General features: G+C 33.7%; 1 protein-coding gene across 2 annotated transcripts in view; it reads left to right on the top strand.

The window, feature by feature from the left end:
* LOC118903697 (CD2 associated protein) overlaps nucleotides 1-16,602 on the top strand; it is a 112,629-nt gene extending 96,027 nt beyond the window's left edge. For both annotated transcript variants that reach the window (XM_036869022.1, XM_036869023.1), the window contains 5 exons: nucleotides 4,179-4,291; nucleotides 5,022-5,123; nucleotides 6,225-6,394; nucleotides 8,954-9,017; nucleotides 13,635-16,602. In XM_036869022.1, the coding sequence (XP_036724917.1) occupies nucleotides 4,179-4,291; nucleotides 5,022-5,123; nucleotides 6,225-6,394; nucleotides 8,954-9,017; nucleotides 13,635-13,676 (491 nt within the window). In that variant the 3' untranslated portion in view covers nucleotides 13,677-16,602. The remainder of the gene's footprint in view (nucleotides 1-4,178; nucleotides 4,292-5,021; nucleotides 5,124-6,224; nucleotides 6,395-8,953; nucleotides 9,018-13,634) is intronic.
* The last annotated feature ends 4,667 nt before the right edge of the window (nucleotides 16,603-21,269 follow it).

Below are 21,269 nucleotides of genomic sequence, written 5' to 3'. Positions count from 1 at the left end.
TTTGAGGTTTTAATTTTTTTAAATGACATGAAACTAGCCCTTTAACGTAAGTTTCAGAAAGTTTAAAACATACATGAAAATCTCCTTAGAGTTTAATTATTTTGTAAAAGAATAATTTGAGGCAAAATGATATAGTAGAATCTGCTGTTAAAAAAAATGTGAGTTTTAAATTATTAGCTAATTGGTCATTGGCATGTTTCTTCTCTTATTTTCTCACTTAACTAACAATTGAATGATCCATTATATCTATGATACCTATTAGAAAACCTGACATGGAAGTTGTTATAAAATGTAATTTCCCTTCTTCTTCCCCTTCTCCACTGTTAATCACTTCTTATTCTGTTTCTGCTCTTATCTATTAAGGATGTAAATTCCTTTCGTTACTTTCTGATATGGCTGTATACAAACCCATATATAAACATATATATTCATGTATATAAATACAGTCTTTTTGTTCATATAAGAAAAACATTCCTAGAATACTCAATTTGTTTCATTTTTTTTAAGATTTTTCATAAATATTTTCATATATGATACAAGATAGTACTACAAATTGCAGAGCTATCAGACCATGTTTTAATTTTTTTCTCTTTTTCCAACACTTCATCAAAAATTGGTTTAGGATAGTCTCATTGCTACTACAGGTTAATTGTAAAGTTCACATAGTCTAAGTATTTCTAAAATAGTAAATTTTCCAGGAAGTAAAATTGGTTTACAGTTAGTTTTAAACTACAAGATAGAAAACTTAGTGGAAACATAGCTATTTCATTAAGAAAGCACAGTTGATGAAGTATTCTTAGAGTGTAGTATTTTATCCTTTTTCATTATCTTTTGTGATAAATTCTTCTTGGATTAAAGGAAATTTTAGAGATACATACATTATTTGATCTGAAAACCTTCATTGTTAAATAGGGCAACATTCTTTCTCTTCAGTTCTATTTTAATAATTGATCTATTTTGTTTGAATTAATTTCCCAATATTTATTCATTTATTTCTTCCAGAAAGAATTTATGGTGAGATTTTTTGAATACAGTGTTTACCTGTTGAGTGGTAGACACTATAAAAAGCGAGCCTGTATCTAAACTAGTATTAAAACAAAACAAAACACCATACCCCAAAATGTAGAATTTACCTGGGAAATAAGAGCAGTAATTAAAATTTTTATTTTCTAATAATAATTTCCTTGATAATATCATTATAGAGAGTATCACTTAAGGCACTACTATATTTTTATAGTGGGATATTTAAAAATAATATTTGGCATATTTTTTTCCTATTATACCATACCAGAATTAAAATTGCCTCTTTTATTGTAACTACTATCATGTGCTGAGGACCAAAACTTTGACTAAAAGGTGGTTTAATTTCAGTTATAACTATATCAATGAGTTGTTAATATGTTGATTTATTACTCTGACCTCTAATTTTAGTACTAAAACATTCTTTTAGAAGTTGTCTTGGTGTTCAGTGAGTAATTTAAAAAAGACTTCTTTCTAGTTTAATGTATATTGAAATTAATACTAATCATAGTTTTTCCTTTTGAAAGACAAAAGAATAAATCTAAAATCTAATACACATCTTAATGTAAGTTTAGATAAACTGCAATATCTGCTAAACATTAAAATGGTTCTATTCATTCTACAACTGTTCCTTTTTCCTGCTTTGTAAAATAATTTTTTTGGTTTAGTCTTTTTTCTAGACATTCCTATCCTTGACTTTTCTTTCCAGATTTTGTTTCCTAGCCTGTTTGCCATGTTTCCCTTCTTACGTGTCAGGAAATTATCCTACCTTTCTCCATTTTGGTAAGATGACAATTTATAAAAGAAAAATAATATAGTCAATATGAATAGGTGGTGCACATTGATTTTTCTTTGTAATTTTACTAAAGTGTGCGTGTTTGTCTGTCTATTCTAACCCTTTTGGTTTTCCATTTTAAAATAAAATGAAATTCGTATTGGAAATTTTTTCTTGATAGTTTAAAATATTCTTTTGATAAAAGTTTTTTTTAGTTGACAACCATAAAAGTCAGTTTTTTTCTCCCAAAATTTTATATTTATTTTGATATTTTAAAATTCCATGTCTTAGGCTGTGTAGACATGTAAATGGCTGGCAGAGTGACAATGTGATGGCAAGACTTAATTGTCATGCCTTTTATGCCATGTGTAAAATATAAATCCACTGATACCACTCTTAGGTAAATTTAAAAGCATTCAAGTATATCATGAGTCAGAAATGTGCACTGTTTCATTTTACTAACCTAATGACTTAAATGGAGGACCTGAGAGAGTTTTAGAATAGTAAAATTACTTGTCTTGGTGTTGTGGCCCAAAACTGGACATATAGAAGACATTTTTACATGAGCATGGTGTATAATTTTGTAAATCTTCCTTTTATTTACCCTTTTAATTTATCTTTATCTCTTCCTTTGTTTTTGTTTGTTTCTTTTTCTTTTTAAAAGTTGCTTAAATATGCATTTGAAAATAATCTCCACAGGCCAAAATGGATTGTACTTTTCAAGGTTTTTTTTGTAGGTTGTCAATACATATTTATCGATGTAAAAACAATTTTTAACCCTTCAAACTACAGCATATTTTTAACATCTTTTAAAATATTGTTTTCTTTGTTTATGAAGTTAGCAAATGAGATATTTAAATATATGTTTAAGCTCAAGGTCTTTCACATTATATAATGCATTCTCCATTAAAGCCACTGTGTTTCTTATTGTGGTTTGTTGTATATTATAATTATTTATAGACAATTATTGAACAACTCAACACAAAAATTAATCCAAGCCCATTAGATTGCCTGTTGTGATATATTAGCCTAGTGACTAGACCCAAGATAGAACACACAAAGTAATCCCAGAATGTGAAGATGGAAAAGAATTAACAGAGGTCAACAAATACTTACAGTTGTTACAAAATGTATATTGCCAATTAGTGGTAACCTCTTCCTGTTTTACCTTTGTGTCCTCCATCCCTTTAAAAAAAATTCTCTAAATAAATTACTTTGAATATGAAATTTGATGAGTAAGCTTTAAGGGCAGTAATGATAAGTATCTTTAGATTTCTTTTAAGAAATAACAATTCTCTGAATTTGGACATCTAAGTATTTGACAGAAAGCATTATAAACTTCCAGGCAATGGCAACGTGAAGACTGATTCCATACCTGGAAGACAAGGCAAAAGATACCTGCTGCCATAATGAGTGACGGCATATTGACTGTGATTAATATTCTTAGTTTGGAATCTGGGCCAAAGGAAAATTATAATGATAGTGGAAGTGCCAGGAATTAACCTTAGGGTTCTTATTATCACTTATAGATATCTGGGCTTCAAAATTAAAGATCAACTCCTTCAGCAAGGTTTTCTGGACCATCTAGAAAAAGGGAAGGTATTATATACCATTGTTTCAGAGATACAAATTACCTAGATTTGTCCTTAAACTCAAGTTATTGGATCAGAGGTCAACCAGCCTTTGGTGGTAGGGAAGCAAATGGATGATTTATGTAGCATTTTCTCTTGGTATCTGATTTGCCTTAGATTTATAACTATCGTCTGATTCCTACACATGATAATGTCTAAGCAGAAGTACAGTGAACTATAAACAGATCGAGTCCCAGCTACAGTATACTATGCACAGACATATATGAAGACATTAAATTACACTTTCAGTTTACATTAAGAAATGCAATTGGAAAGCAGCAGGGTCCCAGATAAAATTGAGTTTAAAAAATTTTAATATTAGGATATTACTTGAACTTTAAAGCACATTTCATAAGTAAGTTTTTTGATATGTAATTGTAATTAATTCTGAGCTGAAGAAGTAGATCGTGTTTTTTTTTATAAGCAAGAACTTAAGATGACTGCTTTTTCATACTACTACAACTTGTGGTACAGATTTATATCTTTCAGTAAGAACTTTTGTTGAGGTCTAAGTCTCTATTAGAAACATGAACTTTATATTGTTAATATATAAAATGTATCAGGTAAAGAGGATGTTAGTTTTTGAGGGTGAATGTTGTTTTCCAAATGCATATGAAAAGCACAGGTCAACTTGTGAGTCTTGGTGGTATTCTTTTTAATTTTATAGTTTGTTAAAAATCCAGAGACGTTCTTTTTTGCCTTTTAAAATGTGCAGTTATCTCTTAATAAATATGTTTACTTTTATTCTCCAGATCTTGTAAATTTTGATGACATAGCTTCCTCAGAAAACTTGCTACATCTCACTGCAAATAGACCGAAGATGCCTGGAAGAAGATTGCCTGGCCGCTTCAATGGTGGACATTCTGTGAGTTACATTTAGTATTATAAAGCACAGAGAATTTAGTAAATCCAGAGTCCTTCTGAAGATAAGAACGAGGGAGGACTTATAGCTCCACTGAAGTTTAAAAATCAGGAAGATAGCTATACTCAAGTGGCCAAGGGTTGTATTTAAGAGATATGGGGGAAGAGACCTGTTCATTTCCACAGGACGTGGAATGGAAGGTTACAGAATCAGAAGCAGAGTTGTCCTAAGACCATAACCACAGAGCACAGTGTCGAGAGGGGACAGGGGACCTGTGCAATATACTTGTCCAAAAGCAGTAATTAGAATTGAGTGGTACATATTCACTTCAGGAAGGAATGAGAACATTTTTTTCCCCCTGAAATAGTCAGTGTTTTTTGTAGTACTAATCCTGGTCTCTAAATGTGTAACTTCTTTTTATGCTCTCAGTATATTGCCTGGGATACTGGTAGTACTTTAGTGTTAATACATTAGCTCTTAAGTACTATTGTGCTTTTTCATTACCTAAGTAGGGAAAATTTTTGTTGCTAATAGGCAAGCTGTTTTTCCGCCCTCAAGATACGCAAGTGTGTTATTCAGCATGAAATTATGTAAAATCCTGTTAACAATAATGGAATATCTGGAACAGTATCTGCTGAAAACAGTGATAAAAGTTACTTACTTTATTATCCAGATGCTTACTGCCTTTTCTTTCTTTGGTGTTTTGTTTCTTGATTTAAAAAAAATCATTCAGCCAACTCAAAGCCCAGAAAAAATCCTGAAGTTACCAAAAGAAGATGATAGTGCCAAGCTAAAGCCATCTGAATTTAAGAAGGATTCGTGCTACTCTCCAAAGGTAAGGTGCCTTGTGGTCTAAGATTTGTATAATTTGTAGGGTTCTTTGTGAACATCAAAATTGTGGAATTTAAAGTGTCCTTCAGGAAGAATTATTTCTTCTGCCAGGAAATAAAATAATTCCTACTAAAACTAAATAAAATAAAATAATTACTGTTAAACTTAAGTTACATTATTCTCTGTAGATCTTTTTTAGGAGAGTCACATTATTTTAAATGAGTAATACAAATGTTACATGTTTCATATTTTTTTAAGGCATAGATCTATATACATTTGTTTCATTTCCCATTAAACATGCACTCCTTAGGCAGAAGCCATCACTCTTTTACTCCTTATGTAACGTGGTGCTTGGCACCATAATAAGCCCTGAATACACACTGGAATGAATGGTAGAATACATGGATTCTTCCATCTATTACGTGGTGGTAAGAGTCTTTGCTAAACCCTTGCCATTTTAATTTAAGATAGTATTACCACAACTGACACACATCTTATATTTGAGAAGATCATGCCTGTTCCTCAAATTCATTTCAACGCATTTGACTGCTATTCAGTTTATCAGATACACTTAATCTGAATTCTCTCAGCTCTTAGCAGTCTATTGAAATTTTACTTGCTGTTACCTAAGTGAAATGGTAAAAGAATGTCAGGCCATGGATCCATTTTAATGCCTATTCTATGGACTTACTAAATCCTTCATAATTGCTTTTAATTGGAGCTCTCTGGATATTCTAAATAGTAACTATTTAATATGAAGGATCAAAGCAGTACCTTAATAATGCTTTTATATTCTTGCTTCTAGATGTTCCACTAGGTAAACCATAAGATAAATCTAACGGATCTTCTTTTCTCTCTTTTTTTTTTAAAATAAAGCCCTTGACATTTCTCACAACAACCCTTAGTAATTACAAGTTTATTCTTTGGTCGTTCAGTGGTTTTTCCAGTTATGAACATCAAACTGCTTTTTGGATTTTCAAGTTTTTTATTTATCTTGGAAGTATTACTTCAGTTATTTATCTCCTTGCAGTAAAAATCTTTTGAATTTATAACGTAATATTAAATGTAAGTACAAATAAAAATTTTCTGTTTATTATGTTTTCAGCCATCTGTTTACCTTTCAACACCTTCAAGTGCTTCTAAACCAAATACAGCTGCTTTTCTAACTCCGTTAGAAATCAAAGCTAAGCTAGAAACAGAAAATTCCTTGGATGAACTTAAAGCTCAGATTGTTGAATTGCTGTGTGTTGTGGAAGCACTAAGAAAGGATCATGGGTAAGTAGCCCTTATTTTCTTCTTTGAGCACTACTTAACACATGTATAAAGAATTCTTTCAAATTATATCAAGTAAAGAAGTAATCTGCCAAGTTTCTAGTATGAGCAAGTTTGTTTTCAGAGAAATTTTTATTGATAGTGTCTCTCTAGGCAAAAAAGCTTGAATTAGAAAACATAATAATTAGAAACTCTATTAATTCTAGTTATTCTAATTAGGAATTGGAAAGCTTGAGTAAGAAAACCTAGCCCAATTATGAAAAAGGCAAACCAGTTAAAACAGAAAGTAGTAGCTCGATTATAGAATTGGTTCTAGTAGCTTGATTATAGAAAAATGGCCAATAGGCACATGAAAGGATGTTCAACATCATTAGTCATTAGCACATGCAAATCAAAACCACAATGAAATACTACTTCGCACCCACTAAGATGGCTATAATAAAAAATATGAACAATACAAGTGTTGGCAAGGATGTGAGAAATTGGAACCTCGTGTAAAATGGTACAGCTACTCTGGAAAACAGTCTGGCAGCTACTCCAAAAGTTAAATTTCATGTTCCCATATGACCCAGCAATTCCTCACCAAGGTATAGTATTGTCCAAGAGAATTGAAAACAAGTGTTCAAACAAAACTTGTACACAGATGTTTATAGTATTATTCATAATAGCCAAAAAGTGCAAACAACCCAACTGTCCATCAGCTGATGAATAGATAAACAAGATGTGGTACATCCATACAATGGAATGTTATTCAGCCGTAAAAAGAGATGAAGTACTAATACATGTTATATCATAGATGAACCTTAAACACATAATTTGAGGCTAGAAATGTCAAACACGGGTTAGTCTTAAAAGTATTAGGAAAAGCCATTTTATTTTGGATCTGTGGTGTATCTGTATATACATTTGGTTTTCTTCTCAGAGGACTTTGATCACTGTTTCTGCTGGGGTTGAGTTGGATATTTATAAAACAAATGGGTTGGGATAGGTGATCTGTAAGGCCTTTCTCTTAACTCTGAAAGTTTTTGATAATGGTATATGGTGAGGCATGCCTAAGTAAAAGTTAGGGACTTTTTAGAGCTAAAATAAATTTAAAAGATCACCTGCTATAGTCCCCTCCCTTCTTTTAAATGAAGAAATAAAGGTTTAGAGAGGTAAAGCTAATTATGTAAGATCACACAGCTCTTAAGTGGCAGAGCTAGAACTCAAACTTGGATCTTCTATTGATTTAGAGATCTTTTCTTATAAACATTATTATTAGAATTTTAAAATGTGTTAACATTTTAAACATACTTCTGCAAAAGCCCAGTAGGTAAAATAGATCAAAGATCAGCTAATCTAACTGAACTGAGGGTGAGGGTTCAGGTGCTCCTCCCCTATTCCAGCTTCTTCTCTGGCCTCTAAGAGTATCTCATGGAATCTGGAATCTGGTATAATAGTCATCGCCAGAGACCGTGTTACCACTGATTTTGAACTCACTGTTTCTCCTCCATTTCTTTGTTGACATTGGATTATTTATTTTAAAAAATATTGAGATTAACAACATGATGTATTTGTAGTTGGCAAGCACTTCTACAAACATCTCTTAGATAGAAACATAAAGTTATCTTGAATGCCTACTTAAAAAAATATATTGTGCACATTTATATCATATATAGAGAGAAAATTTGATACATGATATTTCTTGAATTCTTCAGTTTATCTTGGTTTAAGTTTGGCAAGTTTATCCACAGTTTCTGCAATAAGCACATTATAAACTGTAAGTTCATTTATCTAGTAAATATTTATTGAGCACCTCTCAGGTACCAATTAGAGAACAATCTGATTTGTTAATTTTGACATTTTACATTTTTGATACCAAGTGTGCTATAATGAAATAATAAATCCACGTACAAATTGCCCATAGGTGCTCCTAAATAAGCTGTAGAATGAAAAAAAATATTAATGAATTACATATATTATTTATCAGATATTTTAGAAGTCTTTCCAAAGAGTATTTTAAAAGTCTTGAGTTCCTCTTGGAAAATGAAATGGAGGGGAAAATGACTATATAAAAGTATACAAGGGAACCTAGAAAAATGAAAACATGAGTTACAGAAGAGGGATTGTTGGCTGCATTTTTTTGTTTATTGGTTTGGATTTTGGATTTTAATGTAATAGTTAATTTTAAAAAAATTAAAGAAAGAGATATGTAAAGTACAGGTTATTGTATTAAAAATTATAATTTGCCTTGCACTGTGACGTATTTTCACATTCATTTTCCCAAATTATTTGGGCTGTGTGTCCTGCCTTGGAAATGGATGATAACTGAATATGGAAAATTACCTGTATTCACTTAAAAATTTCTTTATCTCAGGTTTGCCATGATTTTGCTGTGTTTTTAACTGTTGTATTGAATCATTTCAACTAGAGAATTTGAATTTTTTCTCAGTCAATATGGCTGTTTCCTTTAAAAGTTTTCCCTATGTTCTGGGATATCAGGCAACAGAGATCCTATTAACTTTAGTCAAATATATATTGTTTAATCAAAAGACTTAACAGTAATAAATACTTTGTTTTTAGGAAAGAACTGGAAAAACTACGAAAAGATTTGGAAGAAGAGAAGGCAATGAGAAGTAATCTAGAGGTAATTCATTTCTTCCAGCATTGAGATTGTAGTCAGCATAAACTAGGCATGTTTTTTCCAACCCAACTGGGTGATTGGTTCCACCACAGAGTATGCTATCCTGCTTTAGTTGGACACTCCCTACAGCTTGGTCGACATTTAATTAATCTCTTGTTGACTCCCTGCCACATTCCATTCATTCATTCGGCAAATGTTTTTTGAGCACTCACTCTCATAGACACGAGGCACAAGGTATACACTCATGAATAAAGCAAACATGGTTCTTGCCTCTTAAAAGTGTCTAGTTCTAGATCTCTTGCACTCAACACTCCTTCTTTCTTGAGCTGTAGTTCTCTTTTCTTCACAGTTAAACTTTTTTTTTCTTTTTTTTTGCCTGGGGGCAGGGGTGGTGATGGTAACGGGATGGCTATAGATTTGCTGACTTTAATTTCTCACTGAATTGAGTTTACTTTGTAGCTAATGTCATCATCTTCACTCTCTGCTGATGACAGACAGTTTCACTTATTTTCTTTATCTTCCTTACTTTTTTCCATCCTCACTGACTTTGGTCTTCATTTGTATTTTTTTTTTATTTGTATTTTTTTCTGCATACCTCAGAGAAAGTGTTTCCTGCCTTTTTTAAGAGGCTCTTCCCATTCTGTGTTTAAGTATTGCATACTCCTCCCTATTTTTACCTTGCTTCAGTACTTAACCTGTTTCTTTTGTTAGCACTGTGAAACAGAGAACGTAGGACTTGCTGTTAAAAAACTTGAGCTCCTCTTCTGACTTACCCTCCTGACTTTCAGTTCAGAACTACATATTTGTCAGGCTTAGCACTTTCTGAACATTGTCTCATTGGATACATAACAACTTGTAAGCATTATTGTTCCTATTTTAAGAGTGAGGAAACCAGGGTTTAGAATGATTAAATTAGCAGTGGAGCTAACATTTTTAATAGAAGCAGCCAGACTCCAGAACCTTTGCTCTCAGGGATTAAGTTACGCCATTTGAACGAAGAAGTCACTTACCTCGTTCAGCTTTAGTTGTTGAGATAATATATGTGAAGGTATTTGGCAGATTATCAAAACTCCATTTTTACTCTTATATCTGACACATAACCTTTATTGGCAGTCTCCTTTCTTTCCCTGAAAATACTCAATTTTCCTCTTTATTCAAAAAATAAAAAGCCCCCTTTTAGGTCTAGCTGCCCTCTTGATCTGTATTCTCTTTTCATTTGCAGTTCATTTGTTGCAAAAAAGAAAAATAAACAAAACAAAAAACAAGAAAAGCATACATTTGCAGTCACTAATTCTTCACTTGTAGTTCAGTCCTTAACCCCTTGCATTTTGGGTTTACTGATGGCAACTCCTGTGTCTCTTTGGTTTCTACAGCACTTCACATTTTTACCATCACCACCTTTTCAAAGTATGTCTTGGTTTATGTGGCCATGCATTCTTCTGTCTGACTTCTCCATCTCTCCTCACCTAAGTGAGGTGTTCCTTCCGTGTTGTGCGTAGCCCCCTTCTCTGTGCATCTACTCTTTGCTCGCCTGTGTCCAGGAGTATCATAATTAGCTCTGGTGCATCTGCCATTGAAATCTAGTTCTTCTTTTCCCAGCTTCTATCCTGAGTTTCCAGCTATTAGACTCCCTGGATGTTCCAATGTGAACTTAGACTTAGCATGTCCCCTGTCACACGTAGCACCTTCTTTTCAGATTCTGATTTTCTGTGTGTTGAAAGTTTGTTGCGCTTCTAGTCACGCAGATGTGGGACTTCTGTCTCTTCTAATTCCACTAACTTTTAGGCCTACTGGCTGTACCCCCTAACCTTTTTCTCTTTATTCCCACTGTTTCTGTCCTTTTCTCATGCTGTTATCTTCTGTTTAGCTTGTTTGTTTCTCTCATTCTTATCTTGTCTTCCCTTGCGCAGTATTTTCGAAAACTTTCTATTACTTGCTGAATGAAGTTCAAACTTCTTGACTTGGCAAATGAGGTCTCTTATGTCCTGGTCCTAGTTTATCTTTCTTTCCTCACTTGCTAATCCTCAATTGTCCCTTACAGTTAATTTGTCTGAATTTTTACTCTGACTGTATTTTCATGGATTTTCCTTTTGTCTCACTTATCATGCCCAAGTTCTGTAGATTCTTAAGGCCCTGCTCAGTCACATTCACTAAGTTGGCCACCAGTCTTCTGACTAAAAGCAGTTTTTCTTATTTCAAATTCATGTTGTTTAGTTTTGTAAGAGATGAATAAGTAATAATTTTCTGTCTTATCACTATTCCCATTATGTACTTATTTTGCCCATCTTCTGTACTGTTGGAGGTGGGATCTTTTTCTGTTTCATCTTTGCCCATAGCTCCTAGCACAGTGCTATATACATATTAGATTGCTAACAAATTTTTGTCAAACTAATAAATGTTAGAAGATAGATATTAAAAATACATCTTCTAAATATATGTTAAATTCCCAGTGTGCAACATGGTAGAAATTGAAAAATTAAAAACAAATGTTTCTTGACTTTCATTCCTTATATTTTATACATAACACATATTCATATATGAAAATAAAGTAATAAGGTTAGCAAGAGGAACTAATACAATACTAAATTTGTATATATGACTTAATTTGTCATAAAAATCATGGAAAGAGTCAAATGAATTATTTGTTTCTTTTTTGAAGAATTTCATTTGATTGTATTTTCCCAGCAAAATCAGCTGTTACTTAGCCTCTCACTGACCTGTATTATAAATTTGTTTTTTTTTTGTGGGAAAAGTTTGATACTTAATACACTTAATAAGACATTAGAGTCTTAGGATCATATGTTTAAAAGAGAAATTATATTTCCCCCCAAATTAAAAGTAATACTTTGGGGCTTCCCTGGTGGCGCAGTGGTTGAGAATCTGCCTGCTAATGCAGGGGACATGGGTTCGAGCCCTGGTCTGGGAAGATCCCACATGCCGCGGAGCAACTGGACCCGTGAGCCACAATTACTGAGCCTGCGCGTCTGGAGCCTGTGCTCCGCAACAAGAGAGGCCGCGATAGTGAGAGGCCCGCGCACCGCGATGAAGAGTGGCCCCCAGTTGCCGCAACTAGAGAAAGCCCTCGCACAGAAACGAAGACCCAACATGGCCATAAATAAATAAATAAATAAAATTAAAAAAAAAAAAAAAAAAAGTAATACTTTGAACTACTATAACATTAACATTATATAGTATTAAATTATACTGAGGAGTGGTACAAAGGACTAATGATGAACAATGAACATAAACATGCTAGAAGAGAAACTCCAGCAATGCAAGTATTTGCCGGATACCTAAATTTATGTGACCGGCAGCAGTCTGTGAGGAGTATTACTGACTGCGTGCAGGGCTCTTCTCCACCCTGACCCTCACCCCACCCACACTCCCTCTTCTACCAATTTTTTTTTCTTTCTGTTTTCTATACATCCTCGCGCATTAAAATTCATACAGTGGTTAATGTATCTTTGGAATAGAGATGATAATAGCTCATCAGGCTGAAGATTGAAGATATTTTGTCTCAATCCAATGCTACTAACATGTTTGGCTAATAATCATATTAGTCAAAGAATAACATCAGGAAAGATCCTGGAATTAGCAAACCATTCTTGAATGGTTAGGATCCCTTAGGAGATTGTGAGCTTATTGAAATTATACTTTTTGACTGTAGCAAAATGCTCATCATTTAGTAATCTATTTGTCAGAAGTTAGCCATAACATGTATTATTTGTATGCATTGTTGGGGAGAGGGATGATGCTATCAGGAGAAGGTAAGGCCTAAATGTTTCTACATGTAATGCAAGGTCAGAGATGATCAAAATACCATATAATTGGGAAGAGAGTACAAAAACTGTGGCCTTTAAAGCCTTAGACCTTACCAGTACAAGTTCTGCATGGAACCACTGGCATGGTGTTTAATCTCTTTGATCCTCAACTTAGTTATTTGTAATATGTCAAAATTAAATAACTCTCTGTAGTTATTGTGAAAATTTAATGAATTTTTCTAATTTTCTTCTAACATTTCTTAAATTGTGAACTTCTGTTAAGTGAAGAATGTCTTCTACCTAACAGTGGAACTATTTTTAACACATTGACTGCATTTTATATATATTCCTGGGCTTTAAAGGCAATTTAATCTAGAACATACTGTTTACAGTTGAGGAAGTTGAGACCAAGTGAGGTTAAGTGGTTTACCGATATCACCTAAGGAGTAAGTGAAAAACATAGAACTAAACTGGTCCTTTAAAAAAAAAAAAAAAAATTCTATATTGCCCCCTTTGTTTAATTATAGGTACGGGTATGTTTCTTAGTTTGGTTTCAAGGATACTCTTGTTTTTTTAGGGCTGATTTTCTTACAGATCTTTCAAATGCTCACATTATTTAACATTGTTCTGGGTGAAACAACTGTAGCTGCTTTTTTGTTATTGTCACCTGTCATTTAGGAACTTGCATTGTGATATTTTCATCTGTTGAACTTTTTAAATATTTATTACACCATTGGAAATTGGATTTTAGAATGGAAGTCAAAATCTGGAGGCTTGAAATTATGATCAGATCTTCATGACATAGGATAAAATAAATAAACTTTTTTAAAGTAAAGATATATTATCTGTTGCCATTTAGGTGGAAATAGAGAAACTGAAAAAAGCAATCATGTCTTCTTGAAGTGACGTGCACCCAGTGTTCTCAGCGTTCCAGGGATTCAGAAGCAACACTATGAACTTCAACTGACTTGCTACTTAAAAATAACAAATGCTGATGTCGTGATAAAGAAATATGCGTATATGAACTATTATATCTATAGAAAAATGTAGGGGGAGGGTGAATTGTTTTTATATATTTTGTTTTGCCAATATGAAAAAAAAGAGGCCTTATTTCTTATGTGCTGGGATTGCAAACTCTTTTGTTTAGTTTGCTTGAAAATACTACTGAATCTGTATAAAAAGGAAAGAAAATTCACAATAGTTTTTTTTTATTGAAACTTGTAGTATTATTTTTAAAGAGATCTATACTATAAATATGGTGATATCTTTACGAATAATCTGTAAAATATACCATTTGAGAGGGACAGTTTAGCTTTATAGTAACTATAGTCACTACTTTTCCCATAAAACATAAGGGATATAAACTTTGTATATATATATTTTTTATGTTTAGCTTCTTACCCAGGATTACACTGTTGTGCCTGTTTGTTTGCAGTTTGTGATACTCTGGGTGATGAAATAGGAGTTTCCTAGCTACAAACCAGATTACTCACCCATGCATATAGTAATAACTGTAATGAACTAATCAAAATAATTTCTTCAACTTTTGGAATATTTTTTTATTGCTTGCACTATAGGATTCATAAAGGAATTTAGTTAAAATGTATTGGATTGTTAAATATATTGGGGAAAATATGAGCTATATTTTAAATTCATTAGGTCTAAGGAACTAAAAATGTCAATTTAACCCTTAACTTGTTGTGCCTAGAAACTACAGCACATATAATATGCAAACACCAGCCTTATTGCCGTACTTTTCTGCTTATTTTACAGGCTCAAATATTACTCATTTCATAATCTTGTGATTTAATTCTTCATGCCCCTCCATTTGATTTTTAATAACGGTAATGTTAGAAAAACAAAACTCCAGAACTTTCAGAACTTCAGTGTGCAGTTTCATACTTTGACAAGTTATCATTATGTAAATACTCAGGTTTTACATTGTGTAATTTACCTACTAGACTAAACTAACTGGTGGAGATATTTGGGGCTGTCATTTAGGTAACCAACTTTATAAAGAGTGTTTAGTAGGTCATAAAACGTAACATCACAGCTTATTTAAAACCAAATAGTTGGCCATATTCAAAATGCATTTTCACCAAGTGGGTGAATAGCAGTTTCTTCACAGTCACTTATGAACACTTGAACTTTTAAAAATGTTATCTACAGATAATATGTCTCAAAATATGTGGGTTTATATGGAAAGTAGAAAATTTGATTTTTTTTTTTGCAAAAAAAATTAGATTTTAAGCTTTATTATAGCAAATGACTTTCAGATTTTGAGTACCATCTATCATGCTTCTATTTTGTGTTCTTTAAACCCCCAAACCAATATTTTTCCTTTAAGTTTTAGTTTTATAATACTGAAATCTTGTGTTAATGAAATTTTGTCATATTGTTTCAAATAAAAGTGAAATAGAAAATAATAGAAACTCCAATACATAATTACTTAAATTCACAACTTAAATTAGTGCTTTTGGGGAAATCTGTGCGTTAAGTATGTACATTGTAACTTCTTAAAGTCCTTGGGGCTCTTCTGATGAGGTCACTGCTGAACAAAATTGTTTATTCCTGTTCTAGTGTTTTTAAATGACTTGTCAAATGAATGATTTCCTTCTTCTTAAATAAATTAGGTCTTATTTTCTTTTAATATGAAAGTCTTCAGGTAGAAATAAAAACAATGTACCCTGGAAATCACCCTCCAGCTTTATGACTGGAAGATCTGATTACGTGCTCCCTCCTTCCCCACCCTAATAATGGGGTAGGGGAAGTTACCAGCAGATTTCAGGCTGTTCTTAAAGTTTTTGTTGGTCATTTTCTCACCAGTGCATAAAATCAAGATGGTCATGAGTACTGAGAGACATTTAAAGTGTTTGCTTGTATACTGCTCAGTCAGAATTGAAAAGTAATTCAAGTACTGTGTCTCTATTTTCTTGCCCTTGACCAAATAGTAAAGAAAAGAAAACCAAAATCAAAGGGAAAAACGATTACTTTAATCTAGCAATTTACCAGTATTTGCTCTTGATATAGGAATTTTATTAATTCCTGTTTATAAAGTTAATATCATAAAATGCTATGTAATAATATAGCTTTTACTTGGGGGTAAATCTTTTTTTTTTTTTTAATGAGTGAGTATAAATTATAGAGTAGAGGTGAACAGCATGGCATCTGTCATTGCCAAATTGGTAGTGAATGTTTGCTATTCTTTGAAAAATATAATATTACTAATTTTCCTAATTATATTTCAATATTAGGAGTATTGTGTGTGTGTGCGACCACCAAGCTTTGGTCATACTATAAAGCTGTTACCTCTTTACAAAATCTAAGTCTGAAGATAGGAAGAGAGAATGGGCCTGGTGTAACAGAGGATTCTCTTTTTATGCTTCTTACTGTGATCACAGAAAAAAATAAACCCAAGTGCTCTCTAGATGTGTTGGTAAACATTTTATGCTTGCATTTAAACTTGAAATGTATGAACAGAATGAGACAATCAGTTCAAATCAGAAATGAGAAATGTTAAAATTTAATGGCCTTGTTTTGCTGTAGCAATAAAATGACCAAGTGCAATGACTTGATTTAATAAAATCATCTTTTAAAAGTTGCTGCTATGAATATTTTTAGCCATAAAATTTTATCCTTGTTGTAGCCTGACTTGCCTTCAGTAACTGTTATGTAATGCAGTTGGTGTTGTGGTATTCTAACATTCCAAAAAAATAATAATATATATTTATGGAGAAACTCAAAACAGTATATACTTCACTGACTTGTTTACAGGTGCTGTAAAGCATGCTTCTCCCTCAAAAAGAAAATAAAGAATAGTATTGCCAGTTGTGTCAGTCTTTATTGGTTATTTTTCATTAACTTCAGCATATACTGATTGCAGAGTATGATGAAAATTATTTTATATTACTTTGAGTTTTCCAAATAAAAGAAACAATATAAATAGTAAAATAAAAGCATTCAAAGTTCTAGACCTATGTGACATTTACTGAACCTTTGTGAGTCTTTTCTTTCTACCTGGAACTGTGAGATGATAATTCCTACCTCACAGGATTATTGGGAGAATTTGAAATGATTTATATAAAGTACCTTATGAAGTGCTTGCCATAGAGTAGATTTTTTAAAATGGAAGCTGCTGATTTACTCTTCTCAAAAGCATCTTGCAGTGATGGATATGATGTAAATTAGGCAGATAAGATTAAGAGAAAAGGCATAGTATGTCCTCCCCCCTTGTTTTTGAATACAGCATCCCTTTCTTTGGAGGAGATACAGCTTTCATTTGTATGATACTCGAAATGGAGCTGAGAGTACTTTGCCCAAATTGAATTATTGACTCAGAGACTGAGATTTTAAACATTTGAAACAAAGAGCTAGTCTCAGCATGGGAGCTCTCCACAGTTACATTTTTCTGTCATCTGGAAAAAGCTGATTTGGAAGAACTAAATAGAGTATAAAGATATGGAGACAGAATCCGGAAGGATTTTAAGACTGATTACAGTCATTCCTGAAGCCCCACTACCCACCCATTGCTTGGTTCCTTAAGCATAAACTTGCACATAAACTTTTTGGTTTCTGAACTCGCGACTGGATGTCCTGGTAAATATAATACAAAAAACAAGATACAGTCATCCCCCCCTTATCCACAGCAGGTACATTCCAAGACCCCCAGAGGATGCCCGGAACCGCAGACAGTACTGAACCTCACGTAATACTATGTTTTCTCCTATACATACCTGTGATAAAGTTTATAAATAAGACACAGAGATTAACAACTAATAATAAAATAGAACAATTATAACAATATACTCTAATAAAAGTTATGTGAATGTGGTTTCTCTCAAAGTGTTTTACAAATATAATGCCTTTTCCATCCTAAGCACTTACCACACACCGTGGCCCTAACTTTTGCAGCTTGAGGTGCGACAGCACAACTAGCCCAAATTTGTTTTCTTCCCAATTTCATGGATAGAAGATTCTTGCCATAGGTCTTAGCAACCTCAGCATGTGATTTTTTTTCTTATTGTCGAGAGCTTTCACTTTTTCACTTAAAGGAAGCGCTGTTTGTCATACCTGAATTGCCAACATCACTACTCTTGTGCTCTGGGACCATTATTAAGTAAAACAAGCATTACTTAACACAAGCACTGTGATTCTGCTAGTCTCCTAAGTGAGTAGTGGGCGGGACGCGCTGGACAAAGGGGTGATTCACGTCCAGAGCTGGACGGCGTGGGATCATCATGCTACTCCAAACGGCGTGCACTTTAAAGGTTATGAGTTGTTTATTTCTGGAAAATTTCATTTAATACTTTTGGACTGCAATTGACTGCGCGTAACTGAAACTGCAGAAAGCAAAACCGCGCATAAGGGGGCACCACTGTAGAGTCTGGAAGACATCAAGGCCTGTGTACTCTTGCTGAGCACATACATGACTCCAGGCTTTCTAGAAATCTGGAAGATTTGAATCATGGAAAGGAATAAGACACCACTATGAAACAATATGGAAAATAAGTGTGGCAAGTCGTTTAAGTTAAAAAAAAACGGAGTTTGAAAATTTCTACTTGCTTTTTATTGGCTTTTACAAACACTGGGCATAAATTAAGCCTTGCAGGCAAATGGTGGTAAAGTTTTGGATTGTAGAGTTTTACTGTTTGAAGGGACATCATTAGAGATTGTCTAATGCCTGTGCAGATGGTTTTGTCTGAAGGAACAATTTTCGGATTTAGCCCCATTGTTGGAAGTAAAAGCTGAACTCACATGGGTCTATTCGACTTTATTACTTGCCAATCAAGGTTCAAGAGACTAGACTGTTGGGGTGTGAAAATTTTTTTCTGAATCCTAACAATTATTGCTTTTATTTTTACGACTAACACCTTTATTGTGAATATGCTTGTATAAAAGGAAAATAAATTTAGAAATAGGCAGCAATATTTTTTGTATAGAGCCAATAATTTTTTTTAATCACAGAAGGTGTTGTGGTTTTCATTTTGCAACTATTGGGTGGTATTCTTTCCTATCAGCTTATAAGTGGTCTTTATTAGCTACATTTCAGTTCCTAGAAAATTGTGTGAATAAAGTTATGAAAAGTAAAACTACATTTTAAGTGCACTGAGTAACTTAATTCTTTAATAAGGGCAACTGTTAACATTTCATGGTATAGTGCATTTTTAGAAATATTACTAAACATTAACAGAATGCAAATACAATCTGACATGACAGTAATGACATTTTACTCTTATCCTCTTCCTTGAAACTGACTAAAGACAATAAATAGAAAGAAAAATCGACTTGATAGATTGAAAGAGATTTAAGGAAATCTGTTTCTCAAATAAGGAAACAACAACAACAATTTATAATAAAAATACCTCCCAAATGCTTTGAGAATTGGAACAAAATGAGGACAGCCTGAAGTCTTGACATAAGGCTCCCCAGACCTCATTCCAGATGCTGATTCTCTGAAATGTCCATCTGATGGTCTTAGACCCGAATCCTCTACAACAGAATGGCTGGAGCTGTGGAACTGAAAGGGAAGCCACACCAGCTGTAAGCCCTACTAACTTGAAGGCTGAGAACCAAGGGGCTCCCAGGAAAGATAACAGGTTTGATGAGAGGGTGTTTTAGATAACGGTACTGAATGAAAGCTATCGTTATCTCCTGCCGCTCCTTTCTGCTCTAGTCAGCAAATAACTGACACTGGTGTCAAAGGTGAGCAATCAGGCACCACACACAAGCATCTTTATAGATGCATGTGTTACAGTCAAATGTATTTTTAAAAAATTGTCCTGAAACAAAGGCTTGATTTTGCAAATAGAAATCCCTATGTCCTGGGGGGGCGGGGGGGGGGGGGGGGGGGGAGGATTGACGAGATTTATAACACCAAGACACATTTTTGTTAACTTATGAAACTTTAGGATAAAGAATGAATATTTGCCCAAAAAGAAATAGAAAATTTAATTGACTAATTCCACCATAAATAGGAAATGTAATTAAGGCTCTACCAAAGACAGCAAGGCCAGAGGGGATCATAGCTGTGTTTTAACTGCTTGATTTAAACTAGTCAAAACTATAGAAAAAGGTGGAAACTTTCCCAATGTATTTTATGAATCTAGTGTAACTTTAATATCTAAACCTGATCACCACAGACCAATCTCACTTGTAAAGATTTGGTGTGAGGAGATTTATCAACCTTAATGCATTACATGAAATGATGAGTTAAAAATGGTCATACTGGGACTTCCCCGGTGGCACAGCGGTTGGGACTCCGTGCTCCCAATGCAGGGGGTCCTGGTCAGGGAAGATCCCACATGCATGCCGCAGCTCGGGAGCTGACGCAACAAAATAAAATTAATTAATTAAAAAAAAAAATGGTCATACTGACAGAGCAGGGCGGGGTAGGGCCGAGCATATCCTTTGCTGGGAGTGCGGTGCAGGGAATACAAAGATAGTTTGGTACCACTGCCTTGATCCATGGGACACACCAACAGTTCTACTCACTTATACCATCAGTACAAATGTCAACAGTGAAAAAAAGTAGCTGACATCTTAGTATTATTATGAGAGTGGTTTTGACCTTGTGGAACACATTTAAGAACCACTGACCTGAAATAACCTGGTATGGTCCCTAGGATATAGTAGACAGTGAATATTGAGTGGATGAATCAATAAATGAATGACAAAGAGGATGTGGTTCCTCTTCATTACCCCTTGTCTTTACCCTCTCCTGCCTTTTCTTTCTTCTTCAACTATTTAAGGATTCAAGTTGAAATAGCTTCCCAGGACTAACCACTATCATGTCAATTATTATAAAATAGCCATGCTTCCAGAGGCTCTGTATTATGCTCTTAAAATGCTTTTAACACATTTGTTATACTGGGCTTTAAGTAGTCAGTTTAATTACCCTAAGGTTTATAATAAACTTATCTTTAGTCTAAAAATAGGCATGTTTGTATTGTGCTTACCATGTACCAAGCACTGTTGCAAGTAATCTCCATCTAAATCTATCTATGTATCTATATATCTAACTATCTCAACAATTTGATATCATAGATACTATTATTATCTTTTGTTACTGAGTCCAAGCTTGTACTGCTCCCCACAAAACAGGCCAATAAATCAGGAGAGATGACGTGTTGGGACAAGGAATACAGACTTTATTCAGAAAGCCAGCAGACAGAGAAGATGGAGGACTAGTGTCCCAAAGAACCATCTTACCTGAGTTAGAATTCAGGCTTCTTTTATACTAAAAGGGGAGGGGGTGTGGCTGGTAGCTGCAAACTTCTTGGTGCTGGAATCCTTTGTTCTTGCAGCTGACCACATAGGTCTGGTCACAATGTTCCTATAAACCTCCAACAAGACAAATATTATTCTCTGTTCTGCAAATGTTTAATGGAGAAGTGTTATACCTTTAAAGGTCAGAGCCCCGAGACTAGGCTATCCTGTATATTTCAGGCTATAGGCAACACTCTTTTACAAAAGGTGCAAAGCCAACATGAGTAAG

The sequence above is a fragment of the Balaenoptera musculus genome, chromosome 11 (genome assembly GCF_009873245.2).
Source record: "Balaenoptera musculus isolate JJ_BM4_2016_0621 chromosome 11, mBalMus1.pri.v3, whole genome shotgun sequence".
NCBI classification, from domain to species: Eukaryota; Metazoa; Chordata; class Mammalia; order Artiodactyla; family Balaenopteridae; genus Balaenoptera; species Balaenoptera musculus.
This window is presented reverse-complemented; position numbering and strand designations above follow the sequence as displayed.